Raw genomic sequence first — 23,405 nt, 5'->3', positions numbered from 1 at the left:
CCCCTTTTCCTGTATCGTGTACTGATACTGTGGATTATTCTTTCCAAGGTGCAGAACTTTGCATTTCTCGCTGTTAAATTGCAATAACCAAGTATTTGTCCATTTAACCAGATTATGTATACACATTTGTAAGTGATCTCTATCTTCTATATTTCGGATGGCAGAGTAAGCCTTGGTGTCGTCTGCAAAGATTTTTACTTTACAATCTAGATCTACCTCACGACACTAGGCATATCATTTATAAAGTATATGAACAAGGTTCTTAAAACTATTTTTGTGATGTTCGTGCTACAGAATTGAATGTTGTCATTTGCTGTCCTAGATACTTAATAAATCTGACAATATAACAACAGCAGTTAAGAAAGCTCTTTTTCTGCTTGCAGGGCAGGAGAAAAAAAAAACCCTGTTTTCCTCGTGGTTAAAAGAAATGGATAAACAACAAACATTAGGTTACGGCCCTGTCATGCACTGCCTATTACTATTGAATGCACAAGCGGAGGTTCACAGTTGTTTGCGAATCACTGTAAACATTGAAATAAACGAAACTTTTGGACAGATCGAAACTCACCTTCCTACCCTCTCAGCCATGGTCCAGCAAGTGTCGCCACACTGATTACGTCGTTATCAAGAAACATAACTGCGATCAAGATTGTAACAAGGTCGTCGGCCTCGGTTGCGTCTTTCCCCTGTGATGCAACCCGCCAGCGTCCGTCTAGATCTATAACTGTTGCTTTAACAACTGGCAGAACGATAAGATAGATCGAAACCAAATGTCAAATTCTGTTGCTGAAGGTGTTGGCTTGAATCTTTCAAGTGGGATCTTTCCGTAACTAAAAAAAAAAAAAACCGTATTTTGTTTTATGTCGTATCCATGCACCTACTTGTGGGTAGGATCAGTTTTATTGGTTTAGCTCAAAATAGATTGATGATGGTTAGATCTAGATCTCTGCTGCTTAGTGCAAGGACTGCTGTTAGTCCACGCTTTCTCAAAATCCCACGCTTTCTCTCACTTTGAGAGAAATCCCCACGCGTTCCCCTCCTACGCTTTCTCTCCATTCTCTCCATGTGTGAGAAAGCGTGGTATGTCCCCCTTATTTTATTTTTTTATCAAAAACATTTCCTCTATCATCGGGGTTGGTTTCTTGTCTTTTCCCAACACAAATAGTGGGGGTAAAAAAAATGACAGAGAGAGAAAAAAAAGGGGGTGGGGGTGGGGGGGACAACGACAAGGATCATGATACAATGACGGTGACATTACTGAAGACATGGACAGTGATGACATTGTATCGGTTTAAGTGTGTGTGTGTGCGTGTGTGTGTGTGTGTTTCTTTTTCCTTGTTTGTTTGGTTGGCTGGCTGATTTCTTTTCCTTCTTTCACTTTTTTAAATTCATGTTCTGAGTGTCTTCTCTGAAATTAAAAGAAAACTATTTTCAGTTCACCGCTGTATACGAAATGATGCTAACACAAACCATCTAGATGAACATATTATGAACAAGCGTGAAATGAAGGAACATTCTTGATAAATGTGACAGAAAAGTTCGCATCACAACAAACATCAAACCTATTTGGTCCCGTTTTCACGCTCCCAAAGCGTGGGTAAAGCATTGTGAAATAATTTTTTTCTGTTACTTTACGTAGAAAGTTGACTCATTTCTATGTTATTCCCAACATCCTTTGCGAAAGATTCGGATCACATACCTATTTCTGTTTGAGTAATATACATTGCCATGATTTTGTTATTTACTATTGATTGCGATGTTGAATTTTTAGGTGGATGCACTGCAATGATCTGTCTCATGTGAAATACAATATGAAGATGTCACTTTCAGTGTCATCGCTGTCGATGTGTTTGCTAATGCCATTGTCATTAACGTGATCGTTGTCTTCGTCGTCCCCCTCTTTGTCTTTTCTTTTTCTCTCTCATGATTTTTTCTCTCTAAGTTTTGTATTGGGAAAAAGACAAGGAACCAATCTGATGACAAAGTTGTTGACAGAATTAAGGGGGACTTCCCACGCTTTCTCACACATTATGAGAAATGTCTGTAGTAGATGCTGGGAAAAAAGATTAAATGTGTATCGTAAAGTGAGAGATAGTGCCAAGGGGGATTATTCAGCTTATTTTAGTAGACGACGAAAAAAAAGTAAAACGAAAAATAAGGGGAAATAACAAGCAAATAAGTACATATTCATAAACACATAAACACTCATACATTCACACCCACAACATTGATACAACATATTCCCTATTACTCATGCATAATACTTAGTAATTAATTCGAACATATGACCATCCAACTTTGCAGCCGAGCCTTTTTTGGTTATTTACCAATCTAAATTGAGTTATGGATCTTATATTTTATTCTGCATTATATTTCTATCATGTTAAAACGATCGTTCTGTTAATCTTTTCCTTCGAATGTTGTATGCTTCTACAATATATTTAGCGAGTGAAAATAGGATGTCTTCATTATCTGATGAAAGGATAGCTACTAGATCATGTCTTAATGCAAACGGATGTGTAAAGAATGAATAATCATTTCTAATAACACTGTATTCCTTACAATGGAAAACAAAATGATCCTCATTTTCTAAGTCCTGATGACACAACTGACATACACTATCACTTTCACTGTTTTGAATATACCATACTCTATTTGCATTAAGCCCTAAGGTCCTGGATCGAAATCGAGAAAGGAGACACCGTTGCCATTTATTTGTAATTATGGAAATGTATTTTTCCGACTGGAAAATATTTTTGAATGAAAAATACCAATTATATCTTGGATTTTCTTCCATGTCTGAATGCCAGTTTTGCTTGTATATGTTGATAAGACGATCCTTAAATTCCGAAATAAATGCGACATCACTCCCTACTCCTTGGCTAATCCATACAATCCCAAACCCATTTTTAACTAAAACATTTTTTACATTGTCTATCCAGTTCTTCTTTCCTTCTTCATGCTGCTGTAGTAACATACCATAGGCCTGCTTACACAGTCTTGTCGGCGGTAATTTAATAAGTTTTAACCAATACTTTATGCACTTAATTATTGTACGAATTTTCAGTGGATATCTACCCGTTTCCCCATATGAGTGACAGAGAGAGAGTGAGAGTGTGTGTGTGTGTGTGTGTGTGTGTGTGTGTTCATGTTTTTGTGTGGGTGCTGAAGCTGAATGCGCAAGATACTGTTCACTCAAACCAATCTAAGTTTTGTTATATTTTTTGCAATGCGATTATTTATTCTATATTTTGTCAGTTCTGAGTTGTTGAGAAGTTCTGAGTTGTCGAGAAAGGAAGAGGGACACGGTTTGTCAGCCTTTGTCAACATGATAAATATTATTTGTAGGTTCCCTAGCTTCCAACTCCTTACACCCCACACTCTTATTCTTTACCCCTTACTTTCCCGTTCCCTTCCCCATGAGCCAGTCGTGATATGAATTAAGCAAATTCGGCCAAAACCTGGAGTCTGGACTGCCGCAAGTGGTGAAAGACGCTCCCACTGGTTACACAAGCATTACAAAGGACAAAGTGCACCTCACCACCGACGCCTTACCTGTCCGGGACATTGGCCACTAAAAAGCGCTCTCCAGTCATCCCGGTCCTGTGTCAGTCCCTCCAGCTGTCCCATGGTGCAGCCTGTTCTCTTCATGTCTGCCTCCAGGTCACGGCGTAATGTATTTCTTGGATGGCCTTTTTTTCCTTTTCTACTGCGGATTCCAGAAGAGGGCTTGCCTTGTGGCACTGGAAACATGCTTGGGAAGCGTGTGGTCAATCCATCTCCAGCTTCTTCTTCTTCTTATCCAGGCTGCTGTCTTGTTCGTTCTCACAGTTCTTCATTGGTGATTCTGTCTATCCAGCAGATCCGTAATATTAATGAAAATCTAGATTATCTTCATGGCAGTGACGGTGGTTCTCCAGATCTCTGCTCCATGCAGTAGGACAGACTTTACTGTAGTGTTGAAGATCCTGATCTTGATGTTAATTGTGAGATCTCTGGATACCCACACGTTCTTCAGCTGATGGAATGCCACCCTTTCCTTGCCAATGCGGGTTCTAATACCAGCATCTGTTCCACCCAGCTTGTCAATGCTGTTGCGAAGGTAAGTGAAACTCTCCATCTCTTGTAGCGCCTCTCATTCTGTTTGATGTGGGTTTATGTTTGCTGCATTGACCTTGAGGATCTTGCTCTTCCCTCCGTGGATGTTGAGGCCAGGGCAAGCTGGGGTTTCTGCAACAAAGTCTTTTCCTGCATCTGTTGGGTGTGGATGAAAAGGGCCAGATCGTCCGCAAAGTCAAGATCGTCCAGCTGTGTCCAAAGTGTCTAGTGGATGCCATTTTGCGTATGGGCTGTGCAGGTCTTCATAATCCGGTCCAGTGCAAGTAGGAACAGGTAAAGCGACAGCAAGCATCCTTGCCTCACTGCTGTCTTTATTTGGAAGGCTTCTGTGAGTTGTTGGCCACGGACCACCCTATTGGTCATCCGTTCATATGAGTTTTGGGTGATATTTGTGATATTCTCAGGCACACCATAGTGTCTCTGCAGCTTCAGGGGGATCTGTCTGCCCACTCTGTCGTACCTTTCTCATAGTCAACGAAGTTGACGTAGAGGGCGAGTTCCACTCCAGCGACTGTTCCAAGATAATGCGCAGCGGTGTTATCTGGTCAGTGCAGGTTCTGTCCTTGTGTTAGTCAGCTTGCTGATCTCCGAACTGTGGGTCAACAGCGTCCTTCATTGTGTTCTATATGACCCGACTGAACAGTTTGCGCGTACGTGCGTGTGTGCGTGCGTGCGTGTATGTTGTGTGTGTCGGTGTCTTTGGGCGCACATACACCTGCATGTTCGTGTTTTATGTGGGTCTCATGCATGCATTCCCACAAAATATTGCATTCACTTGCCGAGATCGTTAAATGAGCAACTGTAATTTTTTTGTTATCAGTGTGCTTAAAAAGTTAAACTTTGATCTAGGCGGACAAATCCGCTTTGGGACTCCCCAAGTGTTAAACCTTCACATCCTCCGCCGTTTTCTTTTTACGAACACCTAAAACTGATCAGCACAACTGTAACTATCAATAACCAAGAGAATGGCAAGTCCATACAGTTACATTCCTCCGTGAATGACATCAAGTGTTATTTGACAAGCTGTTTTATTCAGATGTTAGTCAAACCATAAAACATGACTTTTTTCTTCTTTCTCTCCAGTGACAAACAAATTGAAGTCACGCTTTTATTTCGTGTGTGTGTGTGTGTGTGTGTGTGTGTGTGTGCATGATTTTTCTTCATGTTGACCAGAAATAATATATGTTGGTATTGAAAGTACTTCTGCAATTTTTTTCACTTAACCAATACAATCCAATACATTGTCATGTTACATAATACAATTTTTTTTTACACCCATAATACTGTAAGATTATAAAATCACCGCGTGAGCTGAACTGATCATCCATGACTCATCTGTTGAGTCTAGATTTAATCTTTTTATTTCCCCTACCTTTAATAGTTTGAAATCCCTCTGCACACTGACCACATTGTGTCTGCATTTAAAATACCTACATCTGAGTGCTGAACAAACCTTGATTTAAAATAACCTCTCTCTTCTCCTCTTTCAACCCCCACACCCCTCCCCTACTCCAGATTTGAACTGCAAACCTCTACCTACTGAACACATATTGTTCTGGATTTGAACTACCTACCTCTGCTTACTGAACACGTTTTGTCCGGATTCAAACCGCCCACCTCTAACAACGGGACACACTTCGATTTTTAAGTGCCCAGTTTTACCAGTTGAAAACGTTGTTCCAAATTTAAACTTCTGCCCTCCACCTCCCTCAACCCAACAGAACCATCACCTCCCCTGTCTATATATATATATATATATATATATATATATATATATATATATATATATATGCATGACACAAACTCAGTACACACAAACACCGACCATGCTTTGCCCGCTTTTAAAACATTTTCCTCTCCCTTCAATGAACACACTTTGTCTGGATGTCAAATACTCACCTCTATTCTGAACAACCCCCAACCCCACCCCACCCAAACCTAACCTCCCCCTAACCCAGTGCCTCTCTAACCCCATTACCACCAATCATAGCTGATCAAATTCCCAACTCCTCCTGTATCCCATTTCAGTTTTGACGCTGGGATCAGGTCGTTGCACACGCAACACTTTGCGGTGGATCCTCATCCCTGTAGCCCCGGACATCTGGTAGGACGTCACATGGTACAACGTCTCTGCATCCCCGGTTTCTAGAACGCCGTCCCCATCTGGTGCGACGTATCCCCACTTCCGTACGCGTGGTAGGACGTCTGGTAGTGCGACGTTTCGACACCTCCGGGAGTCTGCCTGGACGTCTCACGGTAAGATGTTTCTACATTACCACCGGGCATCTGGTTCGACGTACCCCCACCTCCGTAAGCCTGGTAGGACGTTTTGTGGTACGTCGTCTCTGCACCTCCAGGTGTCTGGTAAGACGTCTCACGGTATGACGTTTCTACACCTCCAGGTGTCTGGTAGGACGTCTCATGGTATGACCTCTCTGCATTACCGGGCATCTGGTACGACGTTCCACCACCTCCATAGGTCTGGTAGGACGTCTTGTAGAACGGCGCCCCGACAACTCCAGACCTCTGGTTGGACGTCTGACGGTATGACGTCTGTACATTACCACTGGGCATCTGGTACGACGTCCCCCCACCTCCAGACGTCTCGTATGACGTCTTTTGGTGTGATTTCTCGACATCCCCGGGCATCACCCCATCTCCGGACGCCTGGTAGGACGTTTTGTGGTACGTCGTCTCTACACCTCCAGGCGTCTGGTAGGACGTCTCACGGTATGACGTTTCTACACCTCCAGGTGTCTGGTAGGACGTCTCACGGTATGACGTTTCTACACCTCCAGGCGTCTTGGAAGACACTGCCCCACTTCCGTACGTCTGGTAAGTCGTCTTATAGAACGGCGCCGCGATAATACCACCGGGCATCTGGTACGGCGTCCCACCATCTCCTGACGTCTGGAATGACGTCTTTTGGTATGACGTCTCGACACCCGCGGGGATCTGCTTGGACGTCTCATTGCATGACGTTTCCACATTCCCGGGTGACTGGTAGGGCGCCTTTTGGTATGACGTCTCTTCACCTCCAGGCGTCTGGTAGGAGGACTTCTCACGGTGCGACGTCTCTATATTCCCGGGCGTCTGGTAGGACGTCGATCCCGATCCACCCTCGGGCACCATGCTGGTTGTGGGCCCACCCTGGTTCTGCTGGCACTCGCTGTAGTGCTCGAGCTGTCCCCGGCGGTATGGTGAGACAGTGTCTGCTTCCTGCTGGGGACATGGTCCCTCCGGCACACCAGACATGTACCGCGTGTATCTCCCGTTGGGTTGGTCTTTTGCGTAGGCGTTGAACCTGGAGGCAGGGTAGTTGCACTTGCATAAGCCGATGTTTGGGCGGTAGAATCCACCTGCAGGGTTATGCCCATGGAATGATGTTAACATTGTTTTTTCGTTTGTTTACTTGTTTTTGTGTGTGTTTTTTTGTTTGTTTTTTGTTTGTTTTGTTTTTTGTTGTTTTTTTCAAGATTGTTGGCAATTAAAATATTATTTTTCAAACAAATACTAATCTGCAATAAAAATCTTTTCTTTTCTTTTTTATCATAAACGGGCAGATGACACCCATTTCTTTATTCTGGCTAACATGGGAATTTTAGTGAAATTCATTTTCTTTCTGTTCATAACCTATAAAATTAACGGCTTTTTCTAACAGTTTCAGTTATTTGTGCAGCTAAGCTACCTTCGTACTCTCTTCTCTACTGATTTATGTTTATTACCTTTATTTTCAAAAAGAAATCAGCAGTTTCCTTTTTTGTCTCGTCATAAGGTGGAATGGAAGTCAAATGCATTAACACGCCCATCTAGGCCTACAGCAAAGTCCCCAACCACCACCAACCAACCAACAGCGCCCCCCACCACCCACCCCCCTTCCCCCTTCACTACCTTATATCCATCCACCCCTCCGAACCTCGCCAACATTTTCTTTTTCTTTCTTACCTATCGGATGAGACTCCCTGAGCCTAAACTCGGGCATCCCGCCAAAGATGGGGTAGGCGCGGCATAAGTGGTAATCAATCAACAGGCCTTCCTTCGGTCCGCTTTGCCTGTGCGTGCGCTCCTTGCTCTCCTCCGAGCTCCATTGACTGTTGCTCTGGTGAGCCGGCAGCTCCACGTACGTGCTGCGTTCAGGAACCTGTGACCTGAAAAGGCGATGAAGGATAGGAGAGAACGCGAAACCGAAACCGTTTAGCAGGCCGAACATTGACTGTTCAGTGTGTGTGTTACATGTGCGCGTAGATAATGTGCTTGAAAATATATTGACCTTGTGTTTATCTCATAAATCAACAGTTTGAACTTAATGGGTAAATTTAGGTTACGAGTTGAAAGTGCTCACTCGAAACTTCTAGCTGTACGATTCTGTCATCCACCAGAACCATCAAACAAGAAAGTCGTAGATCTAAGCATCAATTTTGTATGTTCAGGCATAAACGGCATAAAACACAACCTTTAAACTGGATTCACTAAACACAATCTTATCATTTTCTTTCTTTTTCATTAAGTTCTTGTAAGAAATTATTTGTGGCAATTAAAAGAATGCAAGAATATGAGTTACCAACAAAGACTTACATACTTAAATCTACATTCACTGAAAGGTTGAAGAGTAAGAGGAGATTTATAAGATATTAAATAACATAAATGATGTAAATGCAAGACATATCTTTAGAATATCTGACTATGATAGTACAAGGAACTCAGTAAAGAAAATTTGTTTAGAACAGTGCAACACCAACATTAGAAAAAATTCACTGGCTAACCGAATTGCACAAACATTGAATGCACTACCAATCGAAGTTAAACTTGCACAAAATACTAACACGTTCAAAAATCTTGACAACAACACCGCCTTAAAAGAAAAAATTTTTTGACTATGATGAATAAAACAAAGTTTCTTGCAGAAGCGTTCTTGCGTACACCGCCCAACAACAACAAACAAAAGATGAAAATAAATAAATAAAAGAAAATGGAAGAAGTGAAGATGAAGATTCGATGGGGACATAAAAAGGCCGAGAGGTCTAGGCAGATGACTGCCAGTCCCTACACTACTACTACTACTAGCCTACTACATAATTTGTTGTTCCAGAATTTTTTTTCTGCTTCCAGGGTAGGTAATTCAAATCGAATGATCCAGTTCTTTTTAAAAAATATATATATAATATTCTACAAACGCTAGACTACAGGCCTGTCACATGCTCTTTTAGTGCTATTTATTGCACAATCTGGGAGGCCGAATGTCGTTTATGAATCCTTTGGAAACAGTGAAATAAACAAAACTTGTGGACAGATCGAAACTCACCTTTCTACCGTCTGATCCATGATCCAGCAGGTGTCGCTACAATTGCCTACTTCGTTGCTAAGAAACGCAACTGTGGACATGGTTAACAACATGGAGGTTGGCCTAGGCTGTGCCTGTCATCGGTGACTCAACCCGCCAGAGTCACGTCTAGATCTATAACAGCGCTGCTACAACTGGCAGTACATTATATAGATCTATAGTTTAAGGACAGGTAAGTATCAAAACATATTTTACCGAATGTCAGTTTCTGTTGCGAAAGCTGAATGCTAGGTATCTTTCAAGTGGGAACTTGATAATAAATAAATAAATAAATAAAGATAAATAAATGAATGATAATTTAAAAAATCCATCGTTTTTGTTTTATTGATCTAATAGGCAGGATCGGGAATGTTCAGGAGGGCTAGCTGGGTGATAAATCTCGAGTGTCGCATGCAAAGCTTAGGGGATATCTGGATTCTACTTTCGAATCTGCCCGCCTTCATCAAGTTGAAGATTCTGGCATTAAACAAGAGTTCCGGTTTACTGTTGTGTTGTGGAGTTTGTTTGGTTAGTCAGTGCCAAAGGAAGGGACTGGGCAAGGGGGCTAGGGCCACCCACCCCTATTTCAGGCCTCTAGACAGTGTTGGTAGGCCGTACTTTGTTGTGGGTGGGAAGGAAGCTGGAAGTTGGAAAATTAGTTACCAGACTATCAGGGAACTAGTGAACAAGGCATTTGTCCGCCCCATCCTCGAGTAGTCATCAACAGTCTGGAATCCCTACCAACAACAGGACATTGATCTCCTCGAGGCAAGCCAGATTTGTGCTGAGACGCTACCAGAACACCTCAAGTGTATCAGCAATGCTACATGAAGACCTCGGATGGTCCTCCCCGCAACAATGCCGCCAAACAGCCAGACTGACCATGCTTTACAAAATCAAGCATAATCATGTAAGCATGGACTCACTGAAAGAAAAACTGGTATCACCACCACCACGGCAGCGATGCACCCACACTGAGCAGCTGGAGCAAATCTTTTGCAAAACTAGATATAGGCAGACTGGTTTCCTCCCACGTACTATCTGGGATTGGAACGCCTTGCCCCAGAGAGCTGTGGAGGCCAGCTCAGTTGACACCTTTGTGGCGATGGTCTCCAGGATATAAATACCAGAATTTACCTTTTCTTCACCCCTTCAGTCAGTGATAGAATAGTCAGGTATTGACTGTGATCACTTTGTGGATGGAAGGAAGGAAGGAAGAAAGATTTGGGGGGGTGGGGGGTGGTAGAGGGGGGAAGGGAAGAGGAGGGGCGGATCAGAAGTAGGATTGGAGGCTCTCCACCGAAGCTGATATTGCCTCAGGCAGGAGCTTGTTGTACTCCCTGGTAGTGCAGGGAAAGAAGGAAAATTTCCTGTTGTCCCTGTACCAGGTTTCCGTTGGTCAGACTCAGTTTCAAGTTCAGGTTCAGGTTAGGGGCGATGCCAAGCATCGTAGCCTTGCAACTTCGTACGCCCCACCGGTTTTCGTTCTTTCTTTCTTCCAGGTTCTCACAAGCACAGGTTCACCTTTGACCATCACAGTCAAACATTATTGGTCATGAATAAGATTTTTAAAGGCATTTATGTTAGGTGCACGTTTGATAACTGGAGTTAAGTCAGTTCCAGTTGTTTACTCAGTGACGAAAAACATTTTTCAGTGTTGCTGCTATGATGTTGCTTCTGAATTTTGTCAGTACTTGAGGTCTTAAAAGTTAATCACTTCGTTTTTAAGTGTGGTGTCACACATTTCTTCTTTCTTCCCACCCCTTGGCTTTCTTACCACTTAACGCTGCCCAATAAGAAAGCCAGAAAGGCCACTGAATTTCCATCACACACACAAATTGTAGATAGTAGATATATCACACGAAAGCATGATGCTTAGATATATCACACACGCATGCATGATGCTGCAGGTACAAATGCACATGCACACAGAACAGTCACCTGCAACAAAGGTTTTGTTCCACATTTGGGTTTTTATGGATTCATATGACAATTCGCTGAATTGGCATAATATTCATACTTAAAACATTTGATTTTGTTTTCACTTCATGGATTGGTTACAGAACTAGATTCTCGACCGAGTTTCCGGAGTTAGAGCCCCATCACACCGGGTGGGTTAAGGGTGGTGATTTTTCTCATTTCCCATGTCAGCAGATATGCAGACCTGCTAGTGCCTGAACCCTCTACATATACACATGCAGAAGATCAAATACGCATGTTTAAGATCCTGTAATTCAAGTCCGCATTCGTTAGGTTATGGAAACAAAAACATACCCTGCATGCACACTCCGGAAAACAAGAGTATGGCTGCCTGCATGATGTGGTAAATAAACGAAAGCGGTCATATACATGAAATATTACACGTCTGTGTGAGTGTGTGTGTGTGTGTGTGTGTGTGCATGTGTGTGCAACTGAAACCTGATTGACACAGGAAACGAATGATGAGTGCCCAAAGGCAGCTGTCAGTCGGCTCTATGCCTGTTGTGCAAATGACTCCATGTTTGTAAAACGCTTAGCGCTTGGTCTCTGACAAAGGATAGTTGCCACAAAAGTATCCATATAATCATCTTCATCATTTGTAGTTTCAGTGTTAGAGTACTGTAGAATTGTATGCTATGATGTATGAGGGTTTTTTTTTCAACATTTCCTTCCACATTTACTTACACATTACATCTTTAAATCCTGAAAGTTTTCTTCTTCCAAATGCATTTCATTCTTACCATTTCTAGCCCAGAGATGTCGAGGCCACAGTTCCAGTACCAGTACGCGATTGCTAAGCCACGATACACCTCACAATATGGAGTTTCTGATCCACAATATGTCTCACACTATCGGATTGCTGAGCCACAATACTACTCCAATTATGGAACCAGCAAAGGCATGACACTCTTCCGAAGAGGCCCCTACAAGCCCACACCTGTGAACAACTACCTGAGCGGAAATGGCAAGTCCCACGTCTATGAGGGGTCAGGCTACTATGTGCCCAGTGAGCGCATATGGCAGAACTATGTGGAGTATCGATCCTTGCCAAAGACGTCTCGGAGAGACGCCATTCTGATGGAATCAGAGGACCAGTGGGTTGCTTTCATGCGCAAGCGGGACAGCGTTCATCAGCCTGGTGGTGAGTGCTACCCACATAGCATCTCCCTAGCAAGTTGGACACACATACTTGCGTCAACACAAAACTGTCACATCTAAAAAAAAAACACAAAAAAAACCCACTAAGACAAACCCACAAAACAGTTCATGACACAGTATCCCAACCACTTAGAGCTCTCCTTATGGCAAATAAGACTAGGCTATGCCGAGGATGCCAGCCATTCTGCTTAATCCCCAGATTACAAAAAATTGTAAAAAAGGAAAAAAAACAACCAATACTTCAAAGCCAAACAAAATAATTTTAAAAAGGCCATAAAGGCAAATAACACTGCAGAATGGGCAGCTAGTGCCCATACCAGTGTTTACATCTCACTACCTAATCATCAGAGCAAAACAGCACAGATAGTACATTACAGATTGTGGAAGAGAGATAAAAGTGTCAAGGCTTGCTTGAAAAAAGAAAGGGGAATGGACTGGGAAGGCTAAAAAAGAAGACAACAGTGAAGATAGAAAAAAGGCAGAAACAAAGAGAGTGACAGAAAGGAGGAAATTTCTAGCACAGAATTTCCAGAAGGCAGGGATGCTATTAAAACTGAAAGACCCCCGGCATCTCTACAAGAGAAAGCAATGATCTTAATTTCCTGATCAGCGCTGCAGGGGTCTCTGTCCCTTGCACCCAGCTGACACTGCGATATTACAAACAGATGTGTAGAATTGAATAAGCACACACACACAAAAATAATTAATAACTTTACTAAAAAGATAGTCTGTTGTCTTTGCCCTCTGTTTTGGAGATAAGTGCATTTATACTGCATCACAAAAATGACAACCATATGTTTTGAAAGGTCTCATCAGGCTTCTTATTATAATCATTTCTGAAATCATTACCTCTGCTTTGCCTCAGCCATATGAGCCCATCTCACCACACATTATTACTAATATTATTGATCTTTACACATTTCGTTTGTTTGTGTTTGTGACAGGCGTTTCCATAAGAGGTTATCCTGATCTCTACCGACGAAACCCTTTACCCCAGATGCTGCCTTTCAGAACCAAAGCATGGATCCGCAAATGGGATGGTCCTGGGTTCTTTTACCCACCGTCTGACTCTTGGGTGCACGAGCAGGTGGGGCCAGGCATTCCAGGCGAGTCCTATCGCTTCTACAATGAGGAAGACTGGATCAAGTTCAAGTACATGTCGGACACACCCAGGATGGAGTTTGTGAAAAAGCCCCAGTACAATGTACCTCTTGCTCCAGGCAAAGTCGGCTAAGTAAACCATGACAGTAAGATATGAATACACTTTTCTGTGTACATGTAGTTTTACTCTTTCTGTTAAATGAGATATAACAGGGTGAGAAATGAAAATTTATATATGATGGGGTTTTTTAACATAAAAACAATTATGAAGTATAATGACAGCATAAACAGAAGTGGTTCAATGCAAACAAAGACAATTAAAACATAAATGAACCTAACTGTCTCCTGTTCTTGATTCATACATTTGGAATTCTACTATCTGCCACTAAATTTACCCTGATACTGACTTACTATGCTCAAAGCAATGACAAAAAACCCAACAAACAAAAACACTAAGACTGCTAACAGAAGCTTGGTTCATCTCGTAAGAGTCATGTAATTTTAAAGAGGTGGAGCACACTTTGGAAGACATGACAACATGATTTATTATGTCATGTCTCATGAGTAATCAATTCAGTCAGTCGCACAGTCTTGAAGAGCTCTGTACCAATGCTCATTAAAATGAGTACAGCAAATATCAGCGATTCAAATAGCCTTCACACCCACACACCCACACAAGGAAGGAATGTTTCAATTTCAAATGCAACAGTTTACAAAACCCCACTGCAAATACAAAATATTGTTTTCATCATTATCTGCAAGTAATGGCAAGATGAACATTAGTGCAGACCCAGACACTTAGCAGAAGCACAAGAAAAAAACCAACTCTGCACCTTTTGGGGTCTTGTTCCAAAACACATGGAAAAAAAGCAGACAGCCAGTGAAAACTGCATACACATCTAACTACCACACTCTTTTAGCCGCGCATATAGTTTTCAGTCTTTGCTGATCACTTCTGAGTAGAACAGCCTGTGGAGCATATGACAAACCAGTCCACTAGCACCAGGAGTGTGTGAAAATGGATCAGACCACAGTGAGCATGAAGATGACAGTGTAGTAGAAAATTTGCTGGATATTTGTCTTGAAGACGACAGTGTAGTAGAAAATTTGCTGAATATTTTTCTATTTATGATAATAAGTAAATAACCCGGACTCTTTGTGGAGAGACGAAATAAAGCCCTTTCACACCAGACATTCACACGCATGCATCCTCTACAACAATAACAGTTGAGTTAGGAACACCCTTTTTCATACACTAACATATACATACACACACCAACAGACACAAACTAGAGTTTTGTACTAAATACAAGCAACTTGTAAGAGAGAAGACAAGGCACCAAAAAAATGCATAATAAATACTGAACACACAAAAAATTGATTTTCCTGTTTTTATTCTTATTGAAAACAGCTGAGTACAAAGGATATGTAATTCCCCTTGCATGTTTCACAAAAGAAAAAAACAACAACAACACACAGAGTGAAATCCTCACAATGGCACAAATCAAATAACAAGATCTGCTCATATGCTCGAATCTCTGTTAGCAAAATCATTGTCAACTGTAATCACTTGCTCATGAAATACAATGTATAACAGTACAGGATAATAGTAAACCAGAACTTCCTTTTTTCTGTATAGTTCACTCGTTGTGCTCACACCATAATGAAGTGTGCTTAGGAGGGGGAAGGAGTAACAGATACAGAGTTGGTGGTGAAAAGTATCTATGGTTATTTTTATCACTGTTACTGGAAAAAAAGACAGAAAACAAAAGTATGTTTCTGAAAAAACAAAACACCAACCACTTTGAATATTTCGAAACAAGAACTTAGTTTAACTTAAGTTTAACAAGTCAATAAACAACATATGATAAATTGAATGAAAGGGCCTGAAAAAAATAACCCAAACATTTTAGCCCACACTACCACAACCATGGACATGTTGAATCATACTCTAACACACACATACACTACACCACCGGCTACATTTTCACTTCAAATGTTAGTAAATCGAACACAGCAAGAGGATCATTAAAAAGCAATATGACAAGTGTTCATTAAGCAAGGAAATTCTCCAATGTTTATTGATTCTCACAAAAAAGTTTGTATCAGCAACAGCAATGTTTAAAAAGATTTCTGAATGTAGTGAAATCAACATGCCACAAAAGTCACACACAAAAAAGAGCTAAACAATTACACAGACATGAAATGTTTGATCACCTGGTGTTTCTGCACCCAAAGCAGCAAACAAAAGACAAGACTGTCTCTTATAATGATGAGCTTTCGCGGCATGACAGAACCTTAGTAGGTGGCACTTTCCCTTCGAACAAGATATTGATTTAATGGTCCACTGAAAGAACTCCTGCAAACAACTATGGGGGCAAAAAATCATTGTGGTTTTCCCTAAGTCTGTAATTACAAGGAATCCATTTCCCTGGAAGGTGAATTTGACATACACACACACACACAAACTGAAACTTTTTTTCCCCCCAAAAGACGTTGAAAAAAATTTTTTTCATGCAGAATTAAAATTTTCAGGTGAAATTATAATATTTGCAAACGGAATGTATAATCTCTCGTATTCTTTTTTTTTTCTTTATCAACAGACTTGTCACACAACAGAAGCCTTCTGTTTTGGTATATAAAAGGTTTGTCATCAAGCAGAAAATAGAGAGAGAGGATGGGGGAAAAAGGACATGCTGAAAGGAGAAAGAACACAGAAAAAAACTGAAAAGATGGTGAAGAAACCTCTGTAATGAGGCAACACAGAGATTCTCTTCTGTGAAAACCAGTGGTATGTTTCCTCTTCCTCCTCCTCTTTTACGGAAGACTGCAACACAAACACACACATAAATGATACAATGTCTTCTTCTTCATTCCAACCAATGTCAACATGTCAAATACATAACCATATGTTTTCGTTAAAACAAGGAAAGAACAGTGAATATATGATATGTTATTCTTTGCAAAAAAAAAATGTTAATAATACTCAACACAAGTTTCACTTAAAACTGGAAAAGAAAATGAAATATTTATCAATGCCTAGTTGTTTATTTTTGCTTATCCTTGATCGTTTTGTGTTTCGAAAAATATACACCCACTGTTTCTTCAAATCATTACACTAGGTGTTCAAACAGCTACAGGGTCACATGAGTGAAGAGACTCTTGCCTCTAGTATAAAATAACTGTAGCAGAGTTCCGCAGATGTGACCAAACCAAATTCCACATTTTTCCAAGACCTTTTCCAGACCAGACTGATAATTTCCCATACGTGTGGAAGTAATACCACTGAAACAAAGCCAATGATGGGACAACAAAAAATTTTTTTTTAAAAAGAAAAAAACTTTTGAGTACCAAACATGTAAAGCTCGAATGAATGTTTTTTTTAAAAATGTCTACTACACCACTGACAAAAGAGATTGGCAGCTATCCCGATATCAATGTTCAATTTCATCACTCCTTTTTTGTTCTTTTATATATATGTGTGTGTATATATATATATATATATATATATATATATATATATATATATATATATATATATATATATATATATATATAAACACACTAGGCTCTTTGCTGAAAGGTACTGGTCAAGGATTTTTTTTTTTAAACTCCAAGTCTTTTTCAGACCCTGAAGGGCAAAATATATTTTTGCAAGACTTGAAATCAGTTTTGAAAATTGTTCCATCCATGAAAATAGTTCTTTCATTTTACCAAAGACCCCTTCCAGACATCCATAGCAATGACTATACAAACCTTGCTAACATGACCACATACCTGCCAACCACTGGCTGTTTCTCCTCCCAGGGAAGAGAGTAGCTGCCTTTGTCACAGGTCCCCCTGGCAGTATCACAGGTATAGCCTTCAGGACAGCAGTGAACACCATCGGAACAGCACACCGCCTACACACACACACACACAGCATCAACATCCATTATAAACAGTAACATATAACAAAAAATGCCAGTTTACAAAATACCAACTACATAACCAATACAACGGACATCAATGAGCAGATATACATATACACATAGATAAATACATACACACATATAAACACACATACACTGAATATAAATATAAACTGAATTAAAACAAAAAACTGACATAGAAAAATTAACATATTTATATTCTCTCCCTGCACCCCTCAAACCCCTAAGTTCCTAACAGGCTTAAAACTCTGCTCTAATCAGAAAGGCACAAGGCAGTACGCCCATGACAGAGAAAAGAGGAGAGACAGGCAGACACTCAGGGATATATTATATATAGTCTGTGATCCCATACATGAGGTCGTGGACAACATCCATATTGGCCAGAGGTCGTTCTGCAGCATGTACTTCCGTCAGGACACTGCGAGTGGCCGTCTGGGCAGACCACCACTTGCACTCTGAAACACAAACACACACTTGTATCTATATAGACTAACAAGATATGTCAATATTCAAGGTGTTTTTTATGTTTCCCAGCAATTTGTTACATCAATTGCGAAGATGATATGCCACTCTGTCACTGTGGTAGGTAGCTTGTATTCATTCAATTAACTGGTAGTGTGAACAATCACATCTACACCCAATGCCCCACCACTACAATGTCAGCTGGATTTTTTCGCTGTTTTTTCTTAATGCACCCCTCCACTCGTCCGATCCCTCAGGCTCCCCCACTCTCCAAACGCACTGTGTGAGCGTGTATGTGTATGCTCTGAAATGAATATATATGTACCTTGCAGTGAATGGACACTAATACTAGCAATAAATAGAACTTGATTAAAGAATCATGACACATTTCTATCTTCTCTGTTGATCTGACTGTGCCGTCCAAACAAAACAGAAACAACTGTGCTGCCTGCCCATCACAACCAGAGTCTGTGTCTGTCATATAAGGGCACCTTCCCTCTCAAGGATCCCCTCCCCCATCTCCCTCCACCCTCTCCTGGAAGGGAGAGTTTGCTTGGTGTCTGAACAGCCACAGGAGTCCAAAGTCGGTCCCCTGTGTGGATGTGTCAGGTCGGTGTACACAGCACCACCCTTTTTTACTTCTTTTTTTCTATTGTGACCACATACCTGCGAACAGCTGGCTGTTTCTCCTCCCAGGGAAGAGAGGAGCTGCCCTTGTCACAGGTCTGTGCAGGAACATTACAGGTGTAGCTTTCAGGACAGCAATGTACATGATCGGAACAGCACACCGCCTGCACGCATACACACACACACACAAACCCGTCACAACCATGTACATTATAAGGAATAACACAAAAGTAAATTTACACGAACCAACTGCACAGCCATCCAAAATAACTTCTTTTGCTCCTTCAACTCTTCAGTCAATGAGGCGCTTCATTGAACAGTTCAGATTCCTCCAGGCCTGTCAGTTGTGTGTAAAAAGATTAGACTGCACCAAAAGAAAACTTTCATGCAAGTAATTTTCTTTTCTTCTAAGTGTGAAAACAACCAAAAATAACATATTGCAGTTATATGACCAAGTCTGATGTATGTTTATGTTCACTGTAAAATAAACAAAAACAAAGAATGAATCTGATGTATGTTTTTGTTAATTGTAAAATAAATAAAAACAAAAAATGAATCAAGGTACTTTGGAGAAAGAAAAAAATACCATGAAGGGAGACAGACAGGAGCAAGTGTGTTCACGTACGCGAGGATATGGACAACATCCATATTGACCAGTTGTCAACTTGCAGCAGGTGGAATTGTCAGGGCACTGGGACTGGTCTGGGCAGATCACTGCTTGCACTCTGAAACACAAATGAGGAAGTCAACACAAGTGTCAGTTTCAAGGCAGTGTCCTTGTATGTTACACCATGTCTGCCATGTAAATCAAGGAAGTCAAACTGATAAATAAATCAATAAAATTGATAAAGATCTTTAAAGAAAAAAAAAGAAAAAGAAAAAAGGAGCATACACCTGACCTTCACATAAACCCAATGTGCTGGTTAGGCCTCATAAGCCTGCCCTAGGTTTGTTCAAAACATTCTCATAAAATGAAGTAGAATAAAAAATATAAAAAATATATAAAATTCCTAAAAAAAAACCAACAAATAAAGCAAATAAGTTAATTCATCAATACATGTCAAAGAGACATATTTGGCAAGTAAGTATGGCAATACAACACATGTATTTTACATCCCTCATAATCAGAGCTGTGCATGTGTGTGTGTGAATGAATGATGCGTAATGTGCTTTGATTAGTCTCTGCACAAGATTCAGTGCTATAGATTTTCTTCTGCTTCTTCTTATCATTATTGTTATTGTTCTTCTTCTTTCCATAATTAATATTATCATTATCATCATTATCTTTATTACTAGTTATATACTTTTTTCTTCTTCTTCTTATCATTATTGTTACTCTTCTTTTTATAATTAATATTATTATTACCATTGTTATTTCTATCATTAGTAGGAGTAGTACTATTATCATCATCGTTATCATTATTGTCATTACCTCTGAAGAGCTGGCAGCTTCTCCTCCCATGCAACAATATCACCGCCCTTCTTGCAGGACTGGGCTTTCAGGTCACAGGTGTAGCCTGAAGGGCAGCAGTGAAGGTGGTCTTCACAACACACCGCCTGCGCACCACACACAACGCTCTCACATGCACCAGCCGCCATGGCCAAGTGGTTAGCATCACAGACTGACTGGGAGGATACAGGTTCGATCCCCATCAGATTTTGGGGGGTTGGGGGGGGGGGGGTGTTTTTTTATGGAACTGTGGCTGGCTCCTACCTAAAGCTGAGTGTGTTATGGGCTCAAATGGGGAAGTCTGGGACTACACTGTCAATGGATGTGTCTTTGGGAGCGTTGCTCAAACTTCCAAACCAACACTGCAGGCGTCTGCATCTCTCAGCCTCCATTGTGAGAGTACAAACTTGTCAAGTAGTTCCTGGTCTCTTCCATGCACCTCAACTTTGGTTTGGAACATAGCATCCTCAAACAGAATAACTAAGTGTGTGGTACATCCCTACAAAGAACGCATGTTCTGATTTTTCTGTCTTTATTTTGTGTGTGAATTGTGGTTGTGACTGCAAGTGATCTGTCTTAAAGAGGTATTGTCAATTATTACTCATCACTGACTGGGCAGTCTCCTAAACATAAAAGCAAATGTACGTTACACAATATCAGTAAATCAGCCATTTATTATTATCAGGCAGTGTGTTGGAATTTCATGCAATGCATGAGGCTTATGCTCAGAGTGCCTGAGGTTGACTTACGGTGTGAATAAGGCTGGTGCAGTGTGCGTGAAGTTGATGCTCAATGTGCATGAAGATGATGCTCCAAAGGAGTGAGGATGAAACTCAATGTGCATGACTGTTCAGTATGTGTGAAGTCGTCGCTCAGTATGGGTGAGGTTGTCACTCAGTAGGTGTGAGGTTGTCACTCAGTAGGTGTGAGGTTGTCGCTCAGTATGTGTGAAGTCGTCGCTCAGTAGGTGTGAGGTTGTCACTCAGTAGGTGTGAGGTTGTCACTCAGTAGGTGTGAGGTTGTCTCTCAGTATGTGTGAGGTTGTCACTCAGTATGGGTGAGGTTGTCTCTCAGTATGTTTGAGGTTGTCACTCAGTATGGGTGAGGTTGTCACTCAGTAGGTGTGAGGTTGTCTCTCAGTAGGTGTGAGGTTGTCTCTCAGTATGTTTGAGGTTGTCACTCAGTATGTGTGAGGTTGTCTCTCAGTATGGGTGAGGTTGTCTCTCAGTATGTGTGAGGTTGTCTCTCAGTAGGTGTGAGGTTGTCTCTCAGTATGGGTGAGGTTGTCTCTCAGTATGGGTGAGGTTGTCACTCAGTAGGTGTGAGGTTGTCTCTCAGTAGGTGTGAGGTTGTCTCTCAGTATGGGTGAGGTTGTCTCTCAGTATGTGTGAGGTTGTCACTCAGTAGGTGTGAGGTTGTCTCTCAGTAGGTGTGAGGTTGTCTCTCAGTATGGGTGAGGTTGTCTCTCAGTATGTGTGAGGTTGTCACTCAGTAGGTGTGAGGTTGACACACACTGTCCATGAGGAAGATGTTCAATGTGCATAATTATGGTTGATTTTAGTTGTTCACGTGACAAATGTTCTGTGTGCTGTTGATTTTCACAATGCATGCAGACAATGTTCACTGAATAAGTGTACATAACAACAGACATGTAGATATCTGTCTGTATTTATATATATATATATTTGTATAGAGTACATAATGAATCCAAGCCCAGATGTCTTGGTTTTCCATAAAGAACTGAAAGTGTCAAAACTGATTTGCACTTGGGGTGGAGTAGTGATTCCATAATCTCTAACTAATGCCCATGCTGGTTATGTTGCTCCTCCAGAATGAAGGATGGCATGCTCAACAAGTGACTGCTGTTTCACTGTGTTGAGCTCTTCATGCTTTTGACTGCCGACAGGAGTGAAGCACTCTAACCAAAGCAAAGAGAAACTCCCCACATAGCTTGGCAGAGACCTCTTCTTTATTGTTAAGAATATGTCTCTCAAAATAAACACATAATAAATTACATAAGACTGTGTGGTTCAATTCAAGACCATTTGAATCAAACAGACCAAACAGCTGAAAAAATCAAAAGTGTGCCAATACTTCATCTTCATGTTGCTGCAGTTGTTAATGGTTGTTGCCGTTGTTGTTGTTTCTGGTGTAAGCTGCAGTTTGTTGTGACTTGGATAGCAATCAAAGTAGTTGTTGCTGCTCAAACAGACAGACAGACAGAGACATTAAGTTGCAGGTGGTACTCCTACATTTGGCTTTGGACAACATCCATATTCACCAGACTTCAGCAAGCAGCATGTACTGCCACTGGGGCACTCCAGTTTGCCACCTGGGCAGATCACCGCCTCCACACTGCAACACAAGACCAAAAGCTGTTCACAGGGGAAAAAGGGGAAAACAAAAAAAGGTGCTGGGATAGTTTCAGTTTCAAAGAGGTGTCAAAGCATGCACACACCACATGTGCTTTGAAACAAACTTTAAACCCTTCTTCCACAAATTTACATGCCTTCTTAATCTCCCCTGGACCAGCACTGAGACCACTGCAGTAAAAAAAAAAAAAAAAAAAAACACACACAAAACTGGATCATTCATAAAATATGCTGTAACCTGTTTTAAAATACAATGTCACCAAACATTTGGAAAAAGGTTTGAAACTGAATGTCACTTTCATCAGTGAAACTGGCGTTTTCTTTGTCAATGTTGTCATAATTGATAAACAGCTAGGCCACCTCTTCTGCAGTCAGTCTTCTTCCATTCTGTGTCAATGATGATGACATTCTGAGAAAAAACCTCAGTGAAAATCAATGGAGAATTGTTGATGTGACTGATCAAGCAAAACTACGTTGTACTGTTTCCAGAATCCCTATACAACTCATCGTAGACCGTTAATTGCACCAAGCAAGAATAAACTAAACTTAAATAGTGTGTCAGTATGAACTATTGAGGAGACTTCTACCTCGTCTACAGGGGAAGTAATCAAGGTGTAGATTAATTTATATGTGGCACAGAATGAGTTGGGTTTTTTTGTTTTTTTTGTTTTCTTTTTTTTAATACATAGCAGACGTGACACAGAATGAGTTAATCAATCCAAAAAAAACCAAAAAACAGAGAGAGCAGATGTCTGATTTTACATAAGCCCAACATGGTGGTCAGGTTGTCTCAAAGACTGTTTAAAACCTCTTTCAATAACCAGTAGAGTGCCTATAAGACTTCAGCTGACGTCCTACAAAAAGTATTGCCATAGTGCCTATAA

The 23,405-nt window shown here is 41.0% G+C and overlaps 2 protein-coding genes across 2 annotated transcripts in view; one reads left to right on the top strand and one right to left on the bottom strand.

The window, feature by feature from the left end:
• Positions 1–9,510: 9,510 nt before the first annotated feature.
• LOC143276498 (uncharacterized) lies at positions 9,511–15,473 on the top strand. The gene is made up of 3 exons (XM_076581025.1): positions 9,511–9,632; positions 12,169–12,560; positions 13,522–15,473. Exons 2-3 carry the CDS (start codon positions 12,176–12,178, stop codon positions 13,809–13,811), a joined length of 675 nt encoding a protein of 224 aa, XP_076437140.1. The 5' UTR covers positions 9,511–9,632; positions 12,169–12,175; the 3' UTR covers positions 13,812–15,473.
• LOC143276491 (progranulin-like) overlaps positions 15,056–23,405 on the bottom strand; it is a 34,496-nt gene continuing 26,146 nt past the window's right edge. Inside the window, exons 12-18 of the mRNA XM_076581014.1 lie at positions 22,402–22,504; positions 20,132–20,256; positions 19,325–19,424; positions 18,739–18,863; positions 17,963–18,065; positions 17,456–17,580; positions 15,056–16,505 (exon numbers count right to left, since the gene is read on the bottom strand). Of these exons, the coding sequence (XP_076437129.1) occupies positions 16,496–16,505; positions 17,456–17,580; positions 17,963–18,065; positions 18,739–18,863; positions 19,325–19,424; positions 20,132–20,256; positions 22,402–22,504 (691 nt within the window). The 3' untranslated portion in view covers positions 15,056–16,495. The remainder of the gene's footprint in view (positions 16,506–17,455; positions 17,581–17,962; positions 18,066–18,738; positions 18,864–19,324; positions 19,425–20,131; positions 20,257–22,401; positions 22,505–23,405) is intronic.

The sequence above is a fragment of the Babylonia areolata genome, chromosome 2 (genome assembly GCF_041734735.1).
Source record: "Babylonia areolata isolate BAREFJ2019XMU chromosome 2, ASM4173473v1, whole genome shotgun sequence".
NCBI classification, from domain to species: domain Eukaryota; kingdom Metazoa; phylum Mollusca; class Gastropoda; order Neogastropoda; family Buccinidae; genus Babylonia; species Babylonia areolata.
Note: the sequence above shows the minus strand (reverse complement) of the source record. Positions and strands in the feature narration are given on the sequence as shown.